At 55.8% G+C, this 21,396-nt stretch overlaps 1 protein-coding gene across 1 annotated transcript; it reads left to right on the top strand.

Moving 5' to 3' along the window:
* The first annotated feature begins 5,613 nt into the window (after nt 1-5,613).
* Nucleotides 5,614-21,035, top strand: Sec14l5 (SEC14 like lipid binding 5). The gene is made up of 15 exons (XM_048332709.1): nt 5,614-5,716; nt 9,368-9,517; nt 9,950-10,081; nt 10,290-10,418; nt 11,168-11,348; nt 13,528-13,640; nt 14,389-14,578; nt 15,336-15,424; nt 15,515-15,585; nt 17,017-17,188; nt 18,387-18,521; nt 19,000-19,134; nt 19,384-19,590; nt 19,788-19,966; nt 20,930-21,035. Exons 1-15 carry the CDS (start codon nt 5,654-5,656, stop codon nt 21,033-21,035), a joined length of 2,052 nt encoding a protein of 683 aa, XP_048188666.1. The 5' UTR covers nt 5,614-5,653.
* Nucleotides 21,036-21,396: the final 361 nt, after the last annotated feature.

Genomic DNA, 21,396 nt, shown 5'->3' with positions numbered 1-21,396 from the left:
GTGTGTGTGTGTGTGTGTGTGTGCGCAAGGATACACGTGTGCAGGACACAGGATCGTGGGGAGGCCAGATGGGGCAGTGATCTGCCCTCCCTCAGCACAGGAGATGTTTGGCTCTGACTCACCCCTCCAGGGAACTGTGGAGGGGAGGGGAGGGTGTTTGCTCCTGCCTGGACTCCGGATTCCTTCAGCAACTAGGTAACCCTTCACCCCTGAAACCTGTCCCCCTTTCTGCAGTCAGAATGCCGCCCCCACTCAAAGGAGGCCCCCTGCTGCTTCCTGAAGGCCCATGATTCCCCCTTTCTCCAGCAGCTGGAGAAATACCCGCTCACTCTGAGAACCAGTTTGGAACAAGAAGGGTGGCATTCTCCCAGCCAGCCGCAGAGGGCTGGGCAGAGTGGGGGGGGTGGCATGGGGGCACTGAAATAGATGAAGAGGGGGGCCACCCAGAGAACACAGCAGGAAATCAAACTGGCTTCAAATCCTGGCTCTGCCTGGCTGTGTGACCTTGGTGAGTGGCTTGCCCTCTCTGAACTCTGGTTTCCTCTTTTGGGACATGAGGAAGAGCCCGCGGGCAGTAAGGCTGGCAGAGGGCCTGGTGAAGAGGCCTCCCTCCTCCCCGCCCTCCTCTAAGGGGACAGGAGGGGCTGGCTCAGCTGTACCCCTTGTTGTGTAACACATATTTACTTTTCTCTCAGGACAATGGGAAGGATGGAAAAATCAAGCTGGCCTTCTGGCCTAGTGTGCTGACTCACAGCCCCAAGCTGGGGGGCCAGGGAGCCCCCCCCCCCAACAAGCAGCCTTCTGGGGCGAAGAGGAGGCCAGGGCTCTGGCAGGCAGAACAGGAGAGGGTCCATCATGACTCAGATGCTCAGCCTGTCCCTGAGTCACCCCCGGAGAATCCACTTCAGGCTCCCACCCGCAGGGGGGAGGGTTGCAGGGGGCCCTTGGCAGCCTTAACATCCCAGTCTCTGCCCCAGTGACCCCTGCAGGCCCGGCCTAGATACAGGTGTGCACCTGTCCAGTTGTGTCTGTTGTCACAATATTGAACCGAATCCCTGCTGGGGTTGGGTAGGGGCCACTGGGAGTCCTGCGGGCTGGGCCCCTCCTCCAGGACTCAGCCACCAAGGGGTGAAAGGGGCGAACCCCTGGCACTGCTGTGGGAGCCTCCGTGAGAACCCCACATCGTTCAGTGGCTGGCATCCCCTCTGACCATCTGGGGGCCTTCTGGGGTTGAGACACCTAATCTTGAATCCAGGGCTGCTTTCAGGACTGCCTGCACACCTCCTGTCCTCGGTCCTCTGAAAGGAGGTGGGGCCAGGCGGAGCTGGACAGGCTCTGCCAGGCTGGGGAGCCCCGTAGGACAGGCTGCCCAACCTCCTGTCCACACCCAGCCTGTTTCCTCCCTCCTCCTCCCTCCCTTCCTCCCCACCCCCCCCCTTCCAGGGCCCTGCCAGACTCAAGCTGCCCGAACCAGTGGGGCCACATTCCCCGGGCCAGTGTCCATGATGCTGCCCACCTAGAGCTCACCCAGGTCAGGAGGTCAGGACCCCTTTTCCGCCAGAGCCTGGAGACCTAAAGGATGGATGGGATTGGGTCCCAAAGGACAGAACACATCCTAGCTCAACCATGATCCCAGCTACATGCCCCTGGCCTAGTAAATTTTCCTGTCTGTGAAAGGGGAATGGCTCCTTGGCTTCCTAGTTGTGTTTTTCCCTCTCTCAGAGCCTCAGTTTCTCCATCTGAGAAATGGGGATGTTCTGATATCAGCTCCATGGTGTATATTTTATTTTGGAAGCAGTACTAGGGGATTGAACTCAGGGCCTTGCGTTTACCAGGCAGATAATCTACCATTTGAGCCACTCCTCCAGCATTGATTTTTTTGTTTTGTTTTGTTTTTTTTGGGTCCAACTCCTGGGGGCCCACAGCCTGGGCACTGTCCCTTAACTTTTTTGATGAAGGCTGGTGCTCTACCACTTGAATCACACTTCCACTTCTGGGTTTTGGGTTTTTTCACAAACTTTCTTGCCCTCTGTCATTAGATCTCAGCTTCCCAAGTAGCTGAGATTACATATGTGAGCCACTGGTGCCTGGCAAGCACAACCATGTTGTAAAAGACCAAACAGTACTGTGGTATGATGAGGTATACACCTGTCAACCTAGGGTTCATAAACAGTGGTGGCAGGAGAATGGAGAGTTCAAAACCAGGCTAGGCTGACCAAAAAACACAATAAATGAAATAAGCTAGAGGCTCATGTCTCACGCATCTTTGCGGGGTGGTGGTGGTGGTGGTGTGTGTGTCCATTCCACGTTCCCTGCTCTCCTGGTCCTGTGTGGATCTGCATCTGCTCTTTGTCCCCTCTCCCTGCTGAGCTCAAACATTCCTGCCTGGGACCCAAGCGGCCAAGGCCTCCCAGGTCATTCTCTGGTCACAAACTCAGGCTTAATCTCCTGCCTGGGCCCAGGCTCCAGTGATCAATTCACATGGTAACCCTAGACAGCTCTGCACAATCCTGCCCTCCTCCTAGCTGCCCCCCCCCGACTCTGTGGGGAACCCTGGACCCCTCCCAGTGGAGGCTCCATGTACATCAGGGCTGTCAGCCACAGGCCGAGCAATCGCAATGTGGCTAGTGCTCAGGCAGAGAGCCGGGGATTAAAAAAAAATTTTTTTTTAGCGTTGCTTGTGTGAAGACCATTGAGATTCCTCTTTATTGAATAGATCTCTATTTATTTAATACTTGAAGGGTTTCATGTGGTTGGGGGTATATGAGGCTGTAGAGTTGGCAGGGCCCAGTGATCCTCAAATCTCAGCCTCCTGTATAGTTAGGATTACAAGGATTAAGAGATTAAAATAGTTTTGACCTGACTACCATCGTCATGCGAGCAGTTCCTTGCCATTCTGTGCAATCCTCACCTCAGTCAGGTCATAAACATCTTCATCACTCTGGAAGTACTTTTGAAGATTAAATTCTATGCTGAGGGGAAGAAAAATGAGGGTGTAAGATATCACAAGAAATGTATTCACTGCCTTATTATGTAACTGTACCCCTTTGCACAACACCTTGTCAATAAATTTTTTTTTAAAATCTATGCTGTTTGTAAATCTTGAAAACAATGCCTGGGCTGGGTGCCAGTGGCTCACGCCTGTGCAATCCTAGCTACTTTGGAGGTTGAGATCTAAGGATTGTAGTTTGAAGCCACCCTGAGCAGGAAAGTCTATGAGACTCATATCTAATTTCAAAAAAGCTGGAAGTGGTGCTATGTGGCTCAAGTGGTAGAGCACTAGCCTTGAGTAAAAGAAGCTCAGGGACAGTGCCCTGGCCCAGAGTTCAAGCCCCAAGACTAGAAAAAACAAAACAAAACCAACAAAACACAACAGTGCCTGTGATGGAAAGTACCAGGAAGCATTCAATGGGTGGTGGGATAATTGATAGTAAAACAGGACTGAGAAAAGTGACACTGGTAGGTGGTAGCATTGCCAATCCATGGGCTACAGGAGGAGGGAGCCCCACCCTCCTTCCCTTGGGGGGCGTACTTTGGGGGTTCGGAGGTACCTTTAGTGCTAGTAATTCCAGAAGAGTGACAAGCTGTCAGAGCAATGGGGGTGGAGAGAGGGAGGGGTCGGTCCTGACATGAGGCTGACTGGGAAGAAATTTTCCTGAATGCCTGGATCACCCCAGCTCTTCCCAGAGTCATATGCTGTCGTTTGCTGCCTCCGTGTGGCGCGGATGAGAACTTTGCGCCCATCTCCATCTGCAATGTCTTCACTGTATCAAGACCCGGGAATAAGGCGCCCAAAGCTCTGCCTTCAGGGGGAACTGCTGGGAGCCAAGAAATAAATCAAATTGTATCCTCGCTCTAGTGGCTTCTTGAACCTCTTTTTGGCCTTTTTGTCTGCTGTTATTTGGCATCCAGATTCGAGCCTTGCCCTGGTTAGACAGGGGCCCTATCCCTTGAGACACGCGCCCAGCCTTTTTTGTTTTGTTTTTGCCTTAACCATTTTTCCAATAGGATCTCTTTCTACTTATGCTTGCCTGGTAGCCAGATGACAGATGCGCACTATCACGCCCAGAATTTATTGTTTGAGAAGGGGTCCATTGAACTTTCTTGTTCAGACTGGCCTTAAACCATGATCCTCCCCATCGGCTTCCCAACATGAGCCACCACACTCTGCTTCTATTTGTCACCATCCCACGTGGGATGACATTGATCGCTTTCCCTCAGCAGAAAGTAAACATAAGGGCAAGGATTTGATTTGTTTGTTTCTGCCGTGTTTAGGGGTGACTCTCCAGTGACCGGGGAGCACCTGACCCTGAGTGAACAAATGCTCTTTACAAGGTATGCAGTGAATGGTTTGGCAGGGCCTAAGCACTGTCCCTGGCTTCTTTTTGCTCAAGGCTAGCACTCTACCACTTGAGCCACAGCACCACTTCTGGCCGTTTTCTATACATGTGGTGCTGGGGAATTGAACCCAGGGTTTCATGTATACATGTATTCATGTTTCAGTTTGTAGTTGTACTTTGTCTTTTGCTTTTTTTCTTTTTTGGTACTAGGGATCGAACCCAGGACGTTGCACTTGCTAGGCAAGCACTTTGCCACTGAGCTACATCCCAGCCCTGGTACGCAGTGAATGGATGAAGCTTAGGGAAGGACCTAGGCCAGGGCTCCGACAGGCTTTGGGGCTTGGCCAGGAGAAGGAACGGAGCTGCAGCCCTAGTGCAGCGTGTTGACAATGTCAGTCAGACCTAAGAAGATACACATCCTTCTAATTTACCGGGTAAACCGCACCGGCAGGGGCGGGGAAGGTAAGGAGGGCTAGGGCGGAGCCTAGGGGCGGGATCTTCTGGGATTGGGTCATTTTGAAGCCTGGGCTCCTCTGGGGCGTGGCCACCGTGGGCGCGGCCAGAAGGAGGCGAGGAGGAAAGGCGGAGAGGGGGCGTGGTCAAGCAAGAGACATGCAAACGAACAGGGAGGGACTATGAGTGGGTGGAGTCATTTGGGGGAGGAGCCAGGCTGGAGCGGGGACCAGTTAAGGAGGTGACTGGGCGAGGCGATGGGCGGGGTCAATCAGGGGGCGGAGTTAGGTCCCTTCAGCGGTACCGGCGAGGCGGGTCTCGCTCCCCGCGCTGGCAGGACTGAGAGTCGCCGCCGCAGATCGCCTGGGCTTGGCAGTCAGAGCCGAGCTCTGCCTGAGGTGCTCTGCTCGGGACAGGCCAACGTTAGGGCACTTTCCCCTGGCTGTGTCCCCAGAGGCTCAGGGCGAGGGTGAGCTGGGCGTGCGCGCGTGTGTGGGTACGCACGGGGAAGCAGTATGTGTGCTTGGGGTTGTGTAGGCGCCTGCCCCAGTGGCTGAGGACGCGTGAGGCTGGGTAGGTGCTTGCCCTAGGTTGTTGAAGGTGCATGGGGTTGGCTAGGTGCATGGCCTAGGTTGCTGAGGTCGTGCTGGGTGCCTGTGCAAGGGTGGTCTTGTGTGGAAGCCTGGCAGGCAGGGCAGGGGAAACTTGGGGGCGGCTGTGTGTGTGTGTGTGTGTGTGTGTGTGTGTGTGTGTGTGTTGGGGTGTCTTGGAGAAAAATCTGTCCCCCTCACCTCACGAGTCACCCCTCACCCCAGGCTCTGTCAGTGCTTCCCTGTCTTCCGGGGTCTTCGAAGGCCACCATGGTGCAGAAATACCAGTCTCCTGTCCGTGTCTACAAGTACCCCTTTGAGCTGGTCATGATGGTGAGTGACCCTGATTCTCAGACCTCTTGCATGAAGGTTGGAGGGGCTCAGGAGGCCAGCTAGGGTGGGACACTCCACAGATCCCCAGTTGTAGAGCTGTGCGGCTACTCTGCACCTAGCTTCAGGTTGTAACCAGTGACCCTTCTTCCTGGCCACCCTCTCCCACCCAACTTCTGAGTGCTGGCCAGTGACAGAACACAGTTTGCTCTTGGTCTCCCTTTGGTGCAGATCACCCCTCCCTCACTTCAAACCCTCCTGAGAGGAAACAAGGCAGTCACCAAGCCACAGTGTCCTTTTGTGCCATGATGGCAATGAGAACAATAATGGAAACCATCTTGCTGATGGGGTTGGCCACCACTAGTTGCACATGTCCTGGGTTGAGTCCTCACACACATGTTTCCTGTGTCCTACCTCACTTGGATAAACTGAGGCTTGAGCAGGTGGCAGGGTAGCCTTCTGGGAGAGATTGGGTCAATCAAGCCCAGCTCCATGCAGAGGGAACTCCATAGCCTCTGTGTTGACCAGGGCAGCATGGGAGTCTTCCTTCCTCCCAGGGACCACCCCCCCTTAGTTTTTTCACCCAATACAGGCTCTCTACCGCTTAAGCCACACCTCCACTTCCAGCTTTGTTGCATCTCCTAGTCTTTCCTTCCCAGGCTGGCTTTGAACCATGATCCTCAGATCTCAACCTCCTAAATAGCTAGGATTATAGGCGTGAGCCACCAGAGATTGGCTTATGCCCAGCCTTTCTTGCAGTAAGTTCAACGTGTCTCAGAAAGTGTGCTCTCTTAAGTGAAGGGTGGGTTCCATTCCCTCCTCACCTGTAGCCTCTAGGTATTGATGTACCTGGTGGGGTACCATTTAAAGATGGGAAAAAATTACCTCTGGGCTGGGGACCTGGTTGAAGTGTGGCAAGTGTGAGGCATGAGTTAGTTCAGTCATCAGGAACACATGCCAGAAGTTTCCAGGTATTTATTTTCTGTGCCTGCACGAAGGTAAGGCATTACCTGTCATTTTCAAAGGCCCGGCACAGCCTTGTCCTCTTATGTTCCATGCTGTCTCTCTGCCTTGATCCCAAGCCACAGTGCATAAGGGACAAAGCCATTTTACCACTGTTTGTACAAAACTCCATTGTCCCCACATAGCTTCATAACTTTGCATGCCTCGTGCCCTGGGAGCACAAAGGGGTTTTCTGCCCTGATCCGGCCTCTTCTGTCCTCAGGCTCCGAGTGGCGTGGGTTGGAGCCTGGAGCCCGGGAGGTTTCGAATGGACTCAGCTGTTTCTACAACCTCTGTCCAAGCGATGGGCAGAGCTGGCTTTTTGTTTCTGTTTAACAAATCTGACTTGCGCCACCAAGCTGGGCCTTTATTTTATTTTATTTTTTTAATTTTTATTGTCAAACTGATGTACAGAGAGGGTACAGTTTCATACGTTAGGCATTAGATACATTTCTTGTACTGTTTGTTACCTCTTCCCTCATTCGCCCTTCCCCCCTCCCCCTTTCCCTCCCCCCCCCCCCCCGAGTTGTTCAGTTCATTTACACCAAACAGTTTTGCAAAAAGCTGGGCCTTTAGAAACCACTTTATTGTGGTGTCGTTGATGTAGGGAGCCAAGGTGTTTTGTTTTGTTGTGGGAGTTTTGGTACTAGGGTTTGAACTCAGAGCTTCACCTTTGGTAGGCTGGCAGGATACCACTGAACTATAACCACACCCTGTTTTTCACTGAGATTTATTTATTTATGTGCTTATTTATTTTTTTGTGCCAGTCCTTGGGCTTGAACACAGGGCCTGGGCACTGTACCTGAATACTTTTGCTCAGGGCTAGTGCTCTACCACTTCAGCCACAGCTCCACTCCTGGCTTTTTTGGTGGTTAATTGGAGATAAAAGTCTCATGAAATTTCTTGTCCACACTGGCTTCGAACCATGATTCTTGGATCTTAGCCTCTTGAGTAGCTGGGATTACAGATATGAGCTACTGGTGCTCGGCTTTGCTAGTTATTTTGGGAATAGGGACTCCCTTCCTAACCTGTAGATAACCTCACTTGAACAAGAGTTCCTCTGTAAAGACCCCCAGCTCCACATAAAGTCACATTTACCATTGTAAGGGCTCAGGCCCATCATCTCTTTTGGGCGTACAGTTTAGCCTACATCACTTAGCCAATGGCAGAGATGGGCTGTGATTTTGGGAATCTGACCTCCATAGATGGAGCTCACAGTCAGACATCTGGATTCTGACTTTGATATTCCAGAAATACTTGGCTGAGTGGCGTGGAAAGGACCTGGGCCTCTCCACTGGCCGCTGGCCACTGCCCCTGCTAGAAGGGGAATGGGGGAGGGAGGAGAGAGGCTGGATGAACTTTTGGGGTTCAGATCACCTCTGATTGTCAGTCGTGGGGCTTGAACTCAGGGCCTGGGTGCAGTCCCTCAGCTCTTTTGCTCAAGGGTAGTAGTGCTCTACCATTTTGAGCTACATCACCACTTCCAGTTTTCTGGTGGTTCATTGGAGATAAGAGTCTCACAGACTTTCCTGCTGGAGCTGGCTTCAAACCAAGATCCTCAGAACTCAGCCTCCTGAGTAGCTAAGATTATAGGCATGAGGACATCCATGCCTGGCAACAAATGGGTTTTCAAGAGGGAGTGGAGATGAAGCTCTGTAGCTCAGGCCAGGATGCAGGTCGAAGGAGAATGGTTGCTGTGGACATTGTTTCAACAACACAGCAGGGACCTTATTTAAATGAGTTGAAATTAGTTCCCTGGGGATGTCATCAGATCCCGTTGCTAGCAGGTGAAGCAAAGCCACTCAGGTGATCAGTGCCCTGCAAAGGGACTTCTGATTTCAGAGGGCTTGAAAGGAAGCCAAAGGCCCTCAGGCAGTATTTTCTGCCTGCATTAGTTCATACACACACACATTCCACAGATGTGTGCTAAGTTTCAGCCCTGTACCATGTACTGTGCCAGGTTCTGGGGCTTCCATATCACTGACTCCTAGCATTGTCTTGAAATACTGTATTGTGGGCCCAGTGTGGTAGTGCACACTTGTAATGCCGGCTGCTTGGGAGGCAGAGGTAGGAGGATGGGTGGTCTACTGCTGGGACCCTTGTCCAAGGAAAGGATCTTTTATTTCTCTGATGTGTGGGCACCTGTGCTGGGCAGCAGTGGGGAGGCTGGCGTCCCTCCCTCTTGTTTCTGACTGACTGTGGGTCGTCCAGAGACCCTTACTTGGGCGAAGGAACCATTGCCCTTCCTGTCCTAGTTGGTCATGGTGTTTTGTGTCACGTATTTGATTTCCTTAAAGGCTGTTTCCAAGAATCTCTCCTACACTGGCGGGGACTCCACCTGCCTCCCAGGTGGAAACCAAGCCTTGTCTGACTATGGACTGGTCAGAGCTCTGGAAAGGTCCTCATGCTGACCCGGGCACTCTGCAAGGGGGAGGGCCCCACCAGGCACGCAGCCTCTCCTTCTGCTTTCAGCCCCCCACTCCAATGCAGCCCCCATTCCACATGCAGCCCACACTCCGCGTGCAGCCCCCCACTCTATGTGCAGCCCTCCCCACTCCTCGTGCAGCCCCCCACTCTGCGTGCAGCCTCCCCACTCTGTATGCAGCCCCCCACTCCGCGGGCAGCCCTCCACTCTTCTGTGTCTCCCCCCAGGCCTACGAGAAGCGCTTCCCCACCTGCCCGCTGATCCCCGCCTTCCTGGGCAGCGAGGTCCTGAGCGAGTCCTGCAGCGCCGACGGGGCAGTGCGCGTGGTGGAGCGAAGCTGCCGGCTGCGAGTGGAGGCGCCTCGGCTGCTGCGGAAGGTGCAGGAGATTGGGCGCCAGACTGGAAGGGGGGGATTGGGGGTCAGAATGGATGGTGGGGGGGCGTGCTTGCCTAGCATGCATGAAGCCCTGGGTTCGATTCCTCAGCACCACATACATAGAAAAAGCAGGAAGTGGCGCTGTGGCTCAAGTGATAGAGTGCTAGCCTTGAGCAAAAAAAAAAAAAAAAAGCCAGGGACAGTGCTCAGGCCCTGAGTTCAAGCCCCGGGACTGGCAAAAAAAAAGAAAGAAAGAAAGAAAGAATGGAAGTTGGGGATTGGAGTGAGGATGGAGGGTGGGGTCTGGCGGAGGGGCGGGGTCTGGCGGAGGGGCGGGGCCAGGCGGAGGGGCGTGGTCAGGTAGAGCACCGGCTCAGGTGGAGGGTCTGGCCCCCCTCCCCGCCCCATCTCATGAGCCCTGGCCCGCGGGCAGCTGGCGGGCGTGGAGCAGGCCGTGTTCCTGCAGAGAAACGCGCTGGACCTGCGGGAGAGGACGCTGCTCATCGAGGCCCGCAACGACACCTTCGCCAACCGCGTGCTGGTCACCGAGACCTGCCGCTACTCGGTGAGCCCGCCTCGACCTGGGCCTGGGCGGCGGGATCACAGGCGGAGCCGCTCCCGGGCAGGGTGCGGCTCGCAGACCCGCTTCCCCTCGGTCCTGGAAGTCAGACCTGGCGTCCCTTGGCGTTCCGGGCACCTGGGGGAGGGCTCCTGGGGCGGGGGTGAGCTTCCCCCAGCACGGAGGCCCTGAGCTTGGCCCTTGCCGGTTTCAGGTCCACCCTGAGAACGAAAACTGGACTTGCTTCGAGCAGTCGGCCTCGCTGGACGTTCGGTCTTTCTTTGGCTTGGAGCACATGCTGGAGAAGATCGCCATGAAGCAGTACACCGCCAACGTGAAGAGGGTGAGCTGGGGCTCCCGGTGCCACCCACAGCCCAGGACCCCAGCAGCAGCCCTGCCCTGCCCTGCCCAGACTCAGCCCTCCCGCCTGCCGAATAGGTGCCTGGCTGGGCACAGCATCAGGCAGAACAGTGGGTGGGACGCCCGGGCCTGCTCTGGGGGCACCTAACCATTGCCCCAGGACCCCAAGATGTTGTTGGCACGTGCAGCAAGCTCCAGGGGAGGGACATTTCGAGGGACTTGTTCAGGGTTACTATTGCCACTGCAGGCAAGGAGCCATTGGCTCACACCTCTATCCTAGCTAGTCTGGAGGCTGAGATCTGAAGGTGGTGGTTGGAAGCCAGCTTGGGCTTCCGTGAGACTCTTACTCCAGTTAACCACCAGAAAAGCCAGAAGTGGAGTTAATGGCTCAAGTGGTAGAACACTAGCCTTGAGCAAACAAAAAAAACGAAGCTCAGGGATAGAGCCCAGGCCTTGAGTTCAAACCCCAGGACCAGCCACACATACACACACACACACACACACACACACACACACACACACAAATCATCACTGCATGGGTGGCTCAGTGGTAGAGCGCTTGCTGGGTGTGCCTGAGATTGACCTTGAACTCAAGACCCCAGCTTAAAATCAGTACATAAATAAGTTAATAAACAGAGTTTTCACTGCTTGATTTGAAGGCCTCAGATCTAAACACCATGGGGTAGGGGATTCTTCTCGTAATCAAGAGGGGAAATTTTCTCTCTCTTCCAGGGGAGAGAGGTGATGGAGTATTACCTGAGCGAGCTCGTCTCCCAGGGCGTCTCCCACGTCCCCCGCTGGACTCCTGCCCCCGTCCGGGAGGAAGACCCTGGCAGCCGGCCTGCATTGTGGGGTCCGGGATGCCTGGAGGCTGGTGGGGGTGGCAGCATGCCAGGCCCTGCCCCGGATGATGGTAGGTGTCTGCCGTGGCCAGTGGCCAGCAGGCAGTGCCAGGTCCCAGCCCCCACTCACATCCTGAGAATCCCATGGGCAGCTTGGCTCCCCAGGGAAAGATGCCCCCCCCCCCGCCCCCTGCAGCCCGTCCCTCTGCTGGCCCCGCGCCCATGCTGCCTCCAGGCCCCTAGCCCAGAGCTGCTTTATTTCACCGGTCTGAGCCTGGCGTTTCCGCTTGACTTCGTTCCTTTTTAATTGTACGAGGCGATGGGTGTTCACGGTGGTATTCAGAGGTGATGGAAGGGGGGGAAATCCCTCTTCTCCCCCTCTCCCTTTCCCAGGCCAGGGCAGTTCAATGCTGCCATTTCCTGGAGCCACCTGTGCATTTATAGTGTGCCACGTGTCTGTATTTGCACGTGTGTGCATGTATGCAGAGGCAGTAACTTAAGTTGAATGTTTGGGAGTGTGTCGTATGTTCAACTTGGTAGTTTGCTTTTACTCACAAGTGTCACGCAAATACTTCCCTGTGTCAGTGCCTGCATCATTCTTTCTTTGTTGTTGTTTACTTGGTGTTGCTAGGGATTGAACTCATAGGGCCTTGGGCTTGCTAGGCAAGCCTGCTGCACAACTGGAGCCATACCCCCTAGTCCATTTGCCTTTAGTTTCCTTCTCAGATAAGGTTTCAAGCTTTCTACCAAGGCTGCCTCAAACTGTGATCCTCAGCTCTCAGCTTCTTGGGAGGGGTGAGCCACCAGCTCCTGGCTTGTCCTTCATCCCCCACCCCCCATTTTCCCATGGATTTCTTATTGGTTTGTGAGGGCTCTTTACATATTAAGGCAATCAGCTTCTTCCCACAGCCTTTTATTAATGTGGAAAAGGCTTGCCACATAATGTCAAAGGCAAAAAATTACATAACTAAAAGTGCTATGTTGATTCATTTTTTTCTTTTGGGCCACTGGCCTGATACTTGAGTAGCTACGATGCAACTAATACCTATGGGGCTGTATCTGGAGACAACAAAATTCATCCATACAGTAAGCATTCTGCTCCTACTGTGTGCATTGGCTGGCTGCTGCCATATTGCACTTTTTTTTTAAAAAGAAAAAGTAATAGCTGTGCCCTCAGCGGCTACCTCCTGCCTGGCTCTCCCGGGCTTCATGCCCAGGTCTCTGCTCTATGCTGACCGCAGCAGTGCTGGCAACAGAATGGCCAGTGGAAGGCACAGCCAGGCCTCTGCACCCGGCCTGGACTCACTGGGCCTTTGTGCTGAGAGGCAGAGCAGGGCTTTCCCAGCTGCCAGAGGGGGGGAGAGCGGGGCTGGGAGGATGGGGAAGCGCCAGCTTCCCTCACCACTCACCCACCAGCCTTGTTCTTCCTCTCCGTCGCTGGCCCCAGTGCTTCAGGCTGTCCACACACAGCCTCGGCTTCAGTTCACCCAGCAGTTCACTTCGGCTGTCAGGGGGACTCCTGGGGTCTGGGTTTGTGTTCAGTGTCCCCATCCCACATCTGTAGCCTTGCAGGCTGTGGCCTGTGTCCCCCGAGCCCCCACGGGGATGCTGGAAGGTGTGGAGACAAACCCACTGCCCCGATGGTCAAGACTGGGGGACAGAGCCATGCCAGACCCAGCTCTGGGGGCTGACAGGGCGCTGGGCCCACACAGCCTGCCTGTGAGCCAGGGCTATGCTGTGGGATCGAGGTTCCGGGTGCCAATGGCTGTGTGGTACCCTTGTACCCCCCAAGAGGGCTGGGGAAGTTGGAGAGCAAAGGAAACTTAGGTTACCCCCCCCCCCTTTTTTTTTGGTCTCAAACTTAACGATCCTCCTGCCTCCTCCTCCTGAGTGCTGGGCTTACAGGTGTGTACCACCACGCTGGGCTGTGTGCCTTTTCTCCTTTGTGGCACTGAATCTTCTGAGGTCTGCTCTTAAGTGGGAACGAGAGTGACTGACCGGCTCTCCCGGCCTGGTGGTGGCAGAACCAGACACCAGGCCTGGCCCTGAGTGCGCAGCGAATGATGGGAGCCCATCTGTGCCTCGCACATGGGTTTCCGAAGGGCTGGATACGGGTCTGGGAGGATGAATGGATCTGGAGCCTGGGTGGATGCTGTCTGGGGTGGGGTGGCCTTGTGTGGATGGGGTCACACAGAGTGTGTGGCAGTGAGGAGACCGTGTCCCCTCCTGAACCCCCTCCCTCTCCCCCAGGGGACAAGCTTGACGCAGACTACATCCAGAGGTGCCTGGGCTACCTCACGCCCATGCAGGAGAGCTGCCTGGTCCAGCTTCGGCACTGGTTACAGGAGACCCACAAAGGCAAGGTGAGCACAGAGCTCCCATGACAGGGAATCGGCCTGAGGCACTGCCAAGGGAGATACAAGAGTTTATGCAATTAGTAACACACAGAATTCATATCTGCTTTATTTTAGCAGCAGTAGGAATGAAACCCAAGGCCTCATGCCTGGCTAGGCGAACACTCTACCCCTTGAGCTATGTCCCTCTGCCTTTTTTTTTTTTCTGAGGCAGAGTCTTGCCACCTTTGCCCAGGCTAGCCTTGAACCCGGATCCTTCTGTTTTTTTTTTTTGTTTGTTTTGTTTTTTGGCCAGTCCTGGGCCTTGGACTCAGGGCCTGAGCACTGTCCCTGGCTTCTTCCCGCTCAAGGCTAGCACTCTGCCACTTGAGCCACAGCGCCGCTTCTGGCCGTTTTCTGTATATGTGGTGCTGGGGAATCGAACCTAGGGCCTCGTGTATCCGAGGCAGGCACTCTTGCCACTAGGCTATATCCCCAGCCCCGATCCTTCTGTTTTTGCCTACTGAATAGCTGGGATTGCAGGTGTATGCGGCCATGACTGGCTGTGTTTTATTCATGCTCACATGCTCTCCTAGGTATCTGTTCAACACATGCTGACAAAACTGCTACATGGTAGTGACCATGCTGGTTGGGCTCTTTTTTTTTTTTTTTCCTGAGCCCTGTGTTTAGCAGGTGAGCGAGGAGGCAGCTTCCTGCGCTTGTAACCTGCCAGGTAGAGGTTACCACTCGGTGAGCATTTCCCTCCTTTGCCTCTCAGATCCCCAAAGATGAGCACATCCTCCGCTTCCTGCGGGCACGGGACTTCCACTTGGACAAGGCCCGGGAGATGCTGTGCCAGTCTCTGAGCTGGCGGAAGCAACACCAGGTGGACCTTCTCCTGCAGACCTGGCGGCCCCCGGGCCCCCTGCAGGAGTTCTATGCCGGCGGCTGGCACTACCAGGACATAGGTGAGTAGCATGTGGGGCACACCGTCACTGCCCAGTGTGCCCTAAGCAATACCTTCTGTGCCCACATGCCAGCTTTCCTTTCAGCTCTCCTGAGCATCTGGAGATGCCAGTGGCACATCACCCATCTGCCAAGAAGGTAGACTTTGTGCTGAGCAGAGACGGTTTTTCCCAGAGGCTGGCTTAGCTCGCCGTTCACTTTGTATTATACCGTGGGCATCCGGCTTGTCTCAGCCGCATCTGTGCTGTGGCTTAGGGAGGCTGCCATAGCTTGTTACCACAAAGTGTGCAGCTTAAAGCAGCAAGACTGTCCCCAGCTCTGGGGGCCTGGAGTCAAGATGTCCTTGGACAACACCCCAAGGGCTTCCTGCCTCCTTCGGCCTCTGGTGGCCCCATGGGGCCCACCGTGGTGTCCTTGGCTTGTGGCCTCATCACTCCATTTTGTTCTCCTTTCTCTCTTTTTCCACTGAGGCTTGAACCCAGAGCCTTATGCTTGCTAAATAAGTGCTCCGCCTCTGAGGCTGGCCCCTTTCAGTATATTTTTCATACGGGTTTCTTCACCGGCGTTCTGTCCTTATAGAGCACTACTTCTGTGTCTTATCTTTTCCACTCCCTCCCCTTGGAGCAAGAGGGGTGCGGCCTAGTGCATGCACCCCAGAGCACAGCACCCGGGCCTCTGCTCTGGGGAGGGGAGGGGCTGCAGTCAAGGGGTGGCTTGTCCTGCCCCTGACCTCAGCCCCCTGGCCCTCCTCTCTTGCAGATGGCCGCCCCCTGTACATCCTGCGCCTGGGCCACATGGACACCAAGGGGCTGATGAAGGCTGTGGGGGAGGAGGCGCTGCTGCGTCACGTGAGTGCACCATGCAGCTTTGGGGAGGGGGGGACAGGCTGGGTCTGGGCTGTGGGATGGTGTGGTGACAGCACTGGGTTTGGCTTCCAGGTGCTTTCGGTGAACGAGGAAGGACAGAAGAGGTGTGAAGGTATCACCAGGCAGCTCGGCAGACCCATCAGGCAAGTGAGGTGGGCCCCATGTGGTGCTCAGTGCACTGCGCTCAGTGCAGTTAAGCTGGCCAGGTGCCCAGCTCCAGTATGGGCGGGTGGCCCCAGCTCTTACCATGGTCTGGTGAGGCAGGGACCCTGTTTTTCCTGCTCTTGACAGTCGAGGAAACTGAGTCTCAGGGTAGTGATGCCCTTCCAGGGATGCTGAGCACTCAGGGGCCCTGAATCTGAGCCTTCTCTCTGGCTCCACCCCGGCTCCAAGCCTCCTCCCCTTTCCTTTATGAGAACAGCTCCCCACAGGGCTCTACCTTTGACCCCTCTGCTGGGCACCAACCTCCAGGTGTCCTGGCCCATTCAGGGACCCGTTGTCCCCCTGGGGCTTTCCCAAATTTCCATTTCTGCCCCGACTGTGGCATCACCCCTCCTCCCCAAAGGAAGGGGCCTTTGCAGGCTCCTTTGTAAAAGGGGGCTCACATAGATGAACAAAAATGACACCTATCCAGACAGCTGTGGTGGCACGCACGCACCTGTGATGCCAGCACTTGGACGGTGGAGGCAGGAGGACCTCGAGTTCAAAGCCAGCTTGGACTATAAACAATTTTGAGGCTAGCTTTGGCTCCATAGGGGGTTGTCTCCAGGATACCCTAATGTTGGGGTCTACCCAGCACCCTTTGTTGGCTTCCTGGCAGTTGGCGTGGGAGTAAAGGACTGGCAGGAACTGACCCCCTGAGACCCTGATCTCCCAGAGGAACTGAGCTCCTCTGAGGTCTGGAGACTAAGAAGAGCGGCATGAGATGGGAAGGGGGAGGAGGGAAGGCCCTGACCAGAGACAGAATTCACCCCGATGGCTCAGAGGAGGGGTGTCCTGAAGAGACTCCTTGCAGAAGGGCTAGTCACTGCAGTAAGATGGTCATCTTCTTAATGAGCTGGTGCTAGTGGGATGGAGGCCCAGACAGGTTGAGCACTTGGCCGAAGGCTCCACAGCATGAAGGCTGAACTGGGCTTTGCCCTGAGCCCTCTGTGGGAGCACGCTTTGGTTCTGGTCCCCTTTACATAGCAGTGAGCATCTTTAACAGCTCAGACTGGTGCCTGCGCTGCAGAGAGGGCTACCCCTGTCCTGGTATTTATCTCTGAGTAAATGCTACCTGAGGGGTGGGGGCTGTTTCCAACCTTGCCCCTGACCCCAGGACGGCTTAGCTCCCAGGCTCTTGTCGCACAGCTCCCAGGGATGAAGATGACACTTTTAATTCAGGAGCTTGTCCTGTTCTGAACTTCTTCCTCGCGTGGCAGGGTCCGTGAGAATGTCCCGTGACTGGCTCCTCTGCACCCAGTCCTGCCTCCCCAAGCCCCCTGGCCCATCTTCAGGTTCCCCGGGGGAAGGATGTCCGGGTGCCCTGGAGGAGGCAGAGCCAGATGGCACCTGAGACCCCGTGTCTGCCACAGCTCCTGGACCTGCCTGCTGGACCTGGAGGGCCTCAACATGCGGCACCTGTGGCGGCCGGGGGTGAAGGCCCTGCTCCGCATGATCGAGGTGGTGGAAGACAACTACCCCGAGACCCTGGGCCGGCTGCTCATCGTGCGCGCCCCCCGTGTCTTCCCTGTGCTCTGGACGCTGGTGAGAGCAGGAGCCAGGCGGCGCCCTCGCGGGAAACGCCTTTTAAAGTAAAATTACAGAACAGGCGAACCACAGAGGCAAAATCTTGGGGCCAATTAGGGACGGGTCCGTGTGGGGCGTGTCCACGAGGGGCGGGGCATCGGGGAGGCTGGAGAAGACATTGTGGGCGTGTCCATGAAGGGCGGGGCATCGGGGAAACTGGAGAAGACATTGTGGGCGTGTCCATGAGGGGCGGGGCATCGGGGAGACTGGAGGCAGACATTGAGGGCGCGTCAGCGAGGGGCGGGGCATTGGAGAGACTGCAGGTAGGCATTAGGGGCGCGTCCACGAGGGGCGAGGTACGCATAGACTGGAGGCAGGCATTGTGGGCGTGGTAACAAGGGGCGGGGTATGGGGGCACTAGAGGCATGGGTTGGGGGCGTGGCCATCAGGGCGGGGTAGAGGAGTAAGGAGGAGTGACCAGGAGTGGGTATGGGTCTCCTTTTGGGGCCATGTATCTTGGGAGTGCACTGAGACGGCTGCCTGGTGAATATGCCAAAAGCTACTGAATAATGTATTTTAAAATGATTTTTTTAATGTGCCAGTCTTGGGGTTTGAACTCAGGCCCTGGGCACTGTCTTGAGCTCTTTTGCTCGAGGCTGGTGCTCTACCACTTTGAGCCACAGCATCACTTCCACCTTTCTGCTGATTCATTGGAGATAAGAGTCTCACAGACTTTCCTGCCCAGGCTGGCTTTGAACCACAGTCCTCAGATCTCAGCCTCCTGAGTAGCTAGGATGACAGGCATGAGCCACTGGCGCCCAGCTTTAAACGATTAATTGTATGTTATACTTTTTGGAACTTAAACTTGGGGTCTCAGGCTTGCTAGACAAGCTCTCCACCAACTGTGCATCACTCCAGCCCTTTTATTTTTAGCTTGTCTTCCAGATAAGGTCTTAACTAACTTTGCTTGAGCCAGCTGTGGGCATGAGTCGTCCTACCTCTGCCTCCCACGTGGCTGGGATTACAGGTGTGCACAGCCACACTTGGTTTGTTTTTGTGATAGGATCTTGCTACTCATTGCCAGGGTTTGCTTAGCCCTGAAACCCTCCCACTATCTCTGTCTGTCTCCTGAGTAGTGGGGGGGGGGGGGTAGCTGGGAATTGTGCAATATGAATCACAGCCCAATACTGTCTGGCCTCACCCACGCCTATTCTAGATCAGCCCCTTCATCAACGAGAACACCCGGCGGAAGTTCCTCATCTACAGTGGCAGCAATTACCAGGGCCCCGGTGGCTTGGTGGATTACCTGGACAAGGATGTGATCCCAGACTTCCTCGGGGGAGACAGTGTGGTGAGTCTGCGCCCCAGGTCAGGCAGGCAGGGAGTACCTGGGAGCCAGAGCTCCAGGGGCTGAGGAAGCTGCAGAGGATCGGGACTCCCCAGTGCTTCTTGTGTGATGGCCAGGCCGGCTCCAAGTGGGGACATGGACTTGTTGTAGACGTTATCCCAAGAGAGGTGGCATGTTTTGATATGGAGCCCTTTTTTTTCCCCCTTAAACATAGTGAGTGAGCTAGGTGGTGTGGTGACACAGACCTGTAAGCCCATCACCTGGGAGGTGGAGGCAGGAGGATCATGAGATCCAGGCCGGGCTGGAACTCTGTACCCCCTACCCTGTTATCCTGATGAACTCTTGCGGTATCACCCTTGAGGTGGCAGAGGAAAGGTAGGCTCATGAGCCCAGAAGTAGGTCACTCCTGTTTCAGGACTTACAGGGCCCCTGACAGCTCAGTGGGACACCCCTCACTGTATACCCTGTTTCTGACCCCCAGTGTAATGTCCCTGAGGGAGGCCTGGTCCCCAAGTCTCTCTACCTCACAGAGGAGGAGCAGGAGCAGGCAGAGCAGCTGCGGCGGTGGAGTGAGACCTACCACTCTGCCACCGTTCTCCGTGGGGCTCCGCATGAGGTGACTGCTGGCCTGGGGTTGGGGGATGGGATATGGGCTGGTCTGTGAACCTGGAGGGGGGGTGCTGAGAAAGGATCCCAAGCCCAGCGGTGCCTCCAGTGGCCCTTCCCAAGGGCCCTCACATTTTGGACACTCGCTAGTCACCCCAGGGTGATTCTATAGGAGAGGGGAACTCCCATGGGCACGTGGGGCCCTTCCCTCACAGCCCCTGTCCCCCGGGACCTCCACCATGCCTGTCCCCATGTGCAGGTGGCAGTGGAGATTCTGGAGGGCGAGTCGGTCATCACCTGGGACTTCGACATCTTGCGAGGAGACGTGGTGTTCAGTTTGTACCATGCCAAGCAGGCGCCGGGGGCCAGGGCCGCCGGGCAGCTGATAGACAAGGACTGGGTCCTAGGCACCGACTACAGCCGCGTGGAGGCACCCCTCATCTGCCGGGAAGGGGAGAGCATCCAGGTGTGGGTTCTGCCTCCTTCATTCTCTCATTCTTCCCCCAAGGCCAGTGCCTGGGGACAGTGGGGGATGAACCCAGCCCTAGGGGCTCCGTGGGACAGCAGTGGACAAAGACACAGGAGGGTTTTGGTGGCACTGAGGAGGGGGACAGAATGGGAAGAGCCCCACTTGCCAGGCTCAGCAGCAACCCCGTGTTCCAGGGCTCACACGTGACGCGGTGGCCCGGCGTGTACCTGCTCCAGTGGCAGATGCACGGTGCCCCGGGTGGCGTGGCCTGCAGCCTGCCCGGCGTGGACGATGTGCTTGCTGCGCTGCACAGCCCTGGGCCCAAGTGCAAATTGCTCTACTACTGGGAGGTACTGGCCTCCAAGGACTTCAGGTAGGGGTCCCCCCTCCCCCCAGCTCCCAGGGCCTGGCTAACTCCTGCAATGCTGAATTGACCCTACCCTCCTGCAAGGGGAAAGGGGAGGATTTGGATCTGGAATTCCAAGGGGTTTACAGCTATTCTAGGATAGTCTCCCAAGAGCAGTTGCTTAGAAGGTGCAGGTTCCTGGGTTCCAACTCTAGGATCTCCAACTTCCCACCCTAAAAAAGAATTTTGTAGCACAGTGCCTACAAGTTGCATTCAGAGAAACAGGTGGCTATGATGGATCTCCAGCACTGCTGGGCTGTATGGTGTGCCCTTGGGCATGGCATTTCCCCTCTCTGAGCCTCAGCACCCCTTGAACTAAATGGGACCCCCTGGAGCTCTCTGGTTACGTGGGGAGGCTGTCATGAGGGTAGAGTGGAGGAAGAGCTCACCTGCACCTGCCTGTCACTGGCCTGTCACCGACCTGTCCTCACCTGTGGACTGAGAAGTGAAGTGGAGGGACTGGAAGAGGTGCTGCAATTTCTTCAAGGCTTTCCATTTCATTTATTTAGTTTTTGTTGCCTTTTTTTTTTGTTTGTTTTTTACTAGAGAAGGTTGGCTATGTAGCACAGTCTGGCCTCGAACTCTTCCTCTTTTTTACTTCAGCCTGCCAAATCCTGCTGGGATGACAGGCAGAAGTCACCATGCCTGGTCTGGGAGCCCGGTTTGAATATGGAGACCGAGGGAAAGGCTGGGGTTGGGCCTTTGGGACCCTGCTAGGGCCCTCAGTGAGGGGCCCAGGGGGGACTGGCAGGCTGGGCTGTGTCCTGGGGGATGGGGCGAGGGAAACAGGTGCAGCATCATAGCGGAGCCTGACGTCACGGGCTTCTCCCTGGGGCGGCTGACAGCCCATGGAGAGGCCCCGGGGCCTCGTTTGCAGGGTTGATGGGGCACTGGCAGGAGGAGGTAAATGTGCGGCGCTCTCCTCCCCAGGGGCTCCATGTCCAGCCTGGAATCCTGCAGCAGCCGCTTCTCCCAGCTCAGCGCCACCACCTCCTCTTCCAGCCGCTCCCACAGCAGCTCCCTGCTCTCTAGATAGCCTGGGTGCGGGCCCGGGCGGGCCTTCACGCCCACAGACAGAACCAGCGTGGGGGTGCAAGTCGATGGCAGGAGCCCAGCTGTGGGTGGCAGGAGCCCCAGGACAGGCTGTTGAGGCTCCAGCTCTTGTGTTTTGGATAAGTGGCCTTGTGCGTCCTTCCAGGGGTGGTGCCAGGGCCCAGCTCCCACCCTGTGTTTTACCTTCTAAGTCGACTTCCTTCTCATGCTGGCCTTGCTCACCCCCAAGGGGATCCCTGACCCTGGGGGACCCCTTCAGTGATGACAGCCTCCCTTTTCTGCTGCTGAGAAATGAAACTTCTGTCCCCAAGGTTCCAATCCACCTGCCAGCATCTCCTGTTGGC

The sequence above is a fragment of the Perognathus longimembris genome, chromosome 23 (genome assembly GCF_023159225.1).
Source record: "Perognathus longimembris pacificus isolate PPM17 chromosome 23, ASM2315922v1, whole genome shotgun sequence".
In the NCBI taxonomy this organism is placed as follows: domain Eukaryota; kingdom Metazoa; phylum Chordata; class Mammalia; order Rodentia; family Heteromyidae; genus Perognathus; species Perognathus longimembris.
The sequence above is the reverse complement of the archived record's forward strand: the minus strand, read 5'-3'. Positions and strand labels throughout refer to the sequence as shown.

Coding starts and splice junctions, on each gene's coding strand:
- Sec14l5 (XM_048332709.1), top strand. CDS start 5,654: ATGGTGCAGAAATACCAGTCTCCTGTCCGTGTCTACAAGTACCCCTTT. Junction 15,425..15,514: donor AGGAGGCGCTGCTGCGTCAC/GTGAGTGCACCA, acceptor TTTGGCTTCCAG/GTGCTTTCGGTGAACGAGGA. Junction 18,522..18,999: donor TCCTCGGGGGAGACAGTGTG/GTGAGTCTGCGC, acceptor TCTGACCCCCAG/TGTAATGTCCCTGAGGGAGG.